General features: G+C 42.2%; 1 protein-coding gene across 1 annotated transcript in view; it reads right to left on the reverse strand.

Moving 5' to 3' along the window:
• Positions 1-3,367, reverse strand: part of LOC109527429 (sodium channel and clathrin linker 1-like) — a 26,622-nt gene that overhangs the window by 14,946 nt on the left and 8,309 nt on the right. The window contains exon 12 of the mRNA XM_019889366.1: positions 1,411-1,502. Within this exon, the coding sequence (XP_019744925.1) occupies positions 1,411-1,502 (92 nt within the window). The remainder of the gene's footprint in view (positions 1-1,410; positions 1,503-3,367) is intronic.

Below are 3,367 nucleotides of genomic sequence, written 5' to 3' on the forward strand. Positions count from 1 at the left end.
CACACACACACACACACACACACACACACACACACACACACACACACACACACACACACACACACACACACACACACACACACACTCGCGCGCGCGCGCACGCGCGCACACACACACACACACACACACACACACACACACACACACACACACACACACACACACACACACACACACACGCAGGCATATAAAAAACTGATGGTGAACTGTACAAATAACCTCGACTATGCATGGATATACTTGTATAGCAGAGGTGCCCAAGTCTGGTCCTCGGGAGCCTGTTTTATGGCTCCTTTTCCAGCACACTTGAATCCTGAAATGATCAGGATTGTTCTCAAGCTTCTGCAAAGCTTGTTGATGAGCTTGCTGAGCAGGTGTGCTGGAGTAGGGAGACATCTAAAACAGACTGGACAGGGGCTCTTGAGGACCAGACTTTGGCGCCCCTCATATACTGCATATATTGTAGTACAGGGGTGACCATACTTATAAAATGACCAAGGTCAAATGATTATTTATGAATTCACTAAAAATATACTTTGGATTCTTTATATGTACAATATTGAGGGCAGTAAAAAAAGTATTTGCTCCCTTCCTTATTTCTGTTCTTTGCAATAGTTATCACACACAAATGTTTCAGTGCATCAAACCAAACTGAATATCACACAGACGCAATTCAAAATGCAGTTATTAAATGCTAATTTATTTTATTCAGAGACAAAACAAATCCAAATCTACCTGTCCCTATGTGAAAAAGTAATTGATTTCTGAAACTTTCACTGCAATAGTTGAAATCAAGCGTTTGCGCTAATTGGTGATGAGTCTTGCTCATCACTGTGGAGGAATTTTGGTCCACTCTTCTTTGCAATTTTGGATTTTAATTTTTTTTTGGTGCCTTAATAAATTAAATTGGCATTTACAAACTGTATATTTTATTTCCTTGGGTAGTCTCTGTGTGATACTAAAATTGGTTTCAGGAACTGAAACCTTTGAATGTGACAAATATGCAAAGAACACAGATATCAAGAGGGGGGAAATACTATTTCACAGCACTGTATATTGTTTTAACTTGCATAACTGAATGAACCTCTATTTATACATGATGCGGTATGCAATACGTATATGATTGTATGTTAATCAGATGACAAATTTCACAACGGATCGGAGGGAGTCGAATTTAGTTTTTCTTAAATTCAGTGCTGTTGACAGGCAGCTATTTAAAAAAAAAGTGTGAGGGCTCGCAGTGATTGAGTTGACGCTATGAGAGATACCAACACTCCCTTCGCGAGCTACCAGTCCAATAGCTCACGATCTACGTAATGAGCACCCCAGCTGTAGTAGAAATTCTCAAGCAATAAAGTGAGTTCATGAAACGAGACATTTCAAGTGAAGCTACAGTTCTTTTGTACTCACCTGGTCTCTTTCTGACAGATGGTTGCCTGAAGCTGTTGAATTCGTCTCTCTGCTGCTTCCTCTCGGCTGTGAGACTCGACGAGATCTTCCTCCTGGATGCATACAGTATGTGCACGGTTTATTACAACAGGCTCACTTATCTAGAGACCTTCTTCCGCTTATCCGGGTTATGTCGCAAGGCAACAGTTTCAGCAGTTTCCTCCCCCTGGTAACTTTGCCAACTCTTATTGGAAGTCGTATGACTGGCGAATGTATCACTGTTGTATTAATATCTAGATATGAACATTTAAGGTTCATATTGACAATGAAAATTATATCAGTCAACTGTGGACTTTCCACACTCGCGCTGCATGTACAGCTCAGTCCTACCAACCGCATACCTTCTTTCAATTTGGTGTTGATAGACATCTAAAGCCAGCCAACGACCAAAATATGATGATGGAGGGAGAGACACACTCACGTTTGTGGGTATGTGTTTCTCTCTCTCCTGCAGCACACACACATGAAAACCATTTTCAAATTTTAAGCGAGCGAGACTCAGCCATGCGCGGCCAAGCCGCAGAAATACAGTACAGAAAGTCCACATATACCCCTTTCCCACTGCTGCAAAATCACGGGTAAAGATAAGATAACCTTTATTCGTCCCACACTGGGGAAATTTGCAGTCTACAGCAGCAAGATTGGGGGGGGATAAAGTGCTTCATTGCACAAAAATGTTTCAGAAAAAAACTGTACACAGTATAAATATAAGTTGCATATATGCATCTTATTCATACATAAGGTGGCTGTGCTATTTACAATGGTTACAGGTTTTCACGCATGTTTATTCAGCAGCCTGACAGCAGTCGGGAGGAACGAGCGGCAGTGTCTCTCCTTGCAGCACGGGTGTAACAGTCTTTGGCTGAAGGAGCTACCCAGTGCTGTCAGGGGGGGCTGGGAAGCCTAACACGGGACTCCCCGGTAATTACGTGATGACATAGGGCGGTACGTGATGCATCATAATATCGCGCGCCATCGGATTCGTGGCACGCCCCCACGAGATCGCCCTTTAAACTGTTGGTAGCAGCGTTAGCAATACTGTAGCCACATTGAAGGCAACAAAGGCTCTTCTCCTCCTCCTGTAACTTATACAACTCCTTTCAATTTCGGCCAAATATTCACGTCGTCTACGTTGTCTCAGTAGTAGCAAAGAGTTGATCCTCAGCTGCTTTTCGACCATTTTGAGCACTGTAAAAAGCATGATAAAATAAAGAACACTTGCTTCCATGTTGTTTGTTTACCACCAAGAAATCTGTCGCACTATCATCTACGCAATCACAGCGTGGTGACGTAACCGGACGCAAAGTGGTAGAAGTGTGTGTGTGTGTGTGTGTGTGTGGGGGGGGCAATCGCCTTCTGTTGGTAGGGGGCGAATCGCCTTCTGTTGGTCAATGGGAAAGGGACATATTGCCAATTGTTTGCGTCGCCACGGATCACTACTACCCGCTAATTTCATTGGGAAAGGGGTAATATAGTGTTTTACAATCATACTTAAAGGGACAGTCAACCCCAAATTAGTTGGAAGCGGCCGCCATGCAATTTTGAATGTAGGAAAAACTCTAAACTATAAGGGCAGATAATCTCCTTTACATCAGCCTTGACAAAATAGTGGCATACTGTATATGAGTATACTTTATAAGTATGTACAGTCATGTCAAATCATATGCCCGAAAGTCTAAATCAGGGGTGCCCATTACGTCGATCCTGATCTACCGGTAGATCTAAGACAGGTCCCAAGTAGATCCGAGGAGTGTCGAGGAGAAAAAAAACAAAACAACCATTTGTGTGTCTTTGTACATGTTAGTAATATATTTTTTTGTGTTAATGTACGCTGCACCCTAATCATCCTATCAGTCTCATTTTCACAAAAAATATTTAAAAAATAAAATAAAGCAGGTAAATCTTGAATTTACGATGG

Source organism: Hippocampus comes, unplaced genomic scaffold (assembly GCF_001891065.2).
Source record: "Hippocampus comes isolate QL1 unplaced genomic scaffold, H_comes_QL1_v1.1 scaffold86, whole genome shotgun sequence".
Classification (NCBI taxonomy): domain Eukaryota; kingdom Metazoa; phylum Chordata; class Actinopteri; order Syngnathiformes; family Syngnathidae; genus Hippocampus; species Hippocampus comes.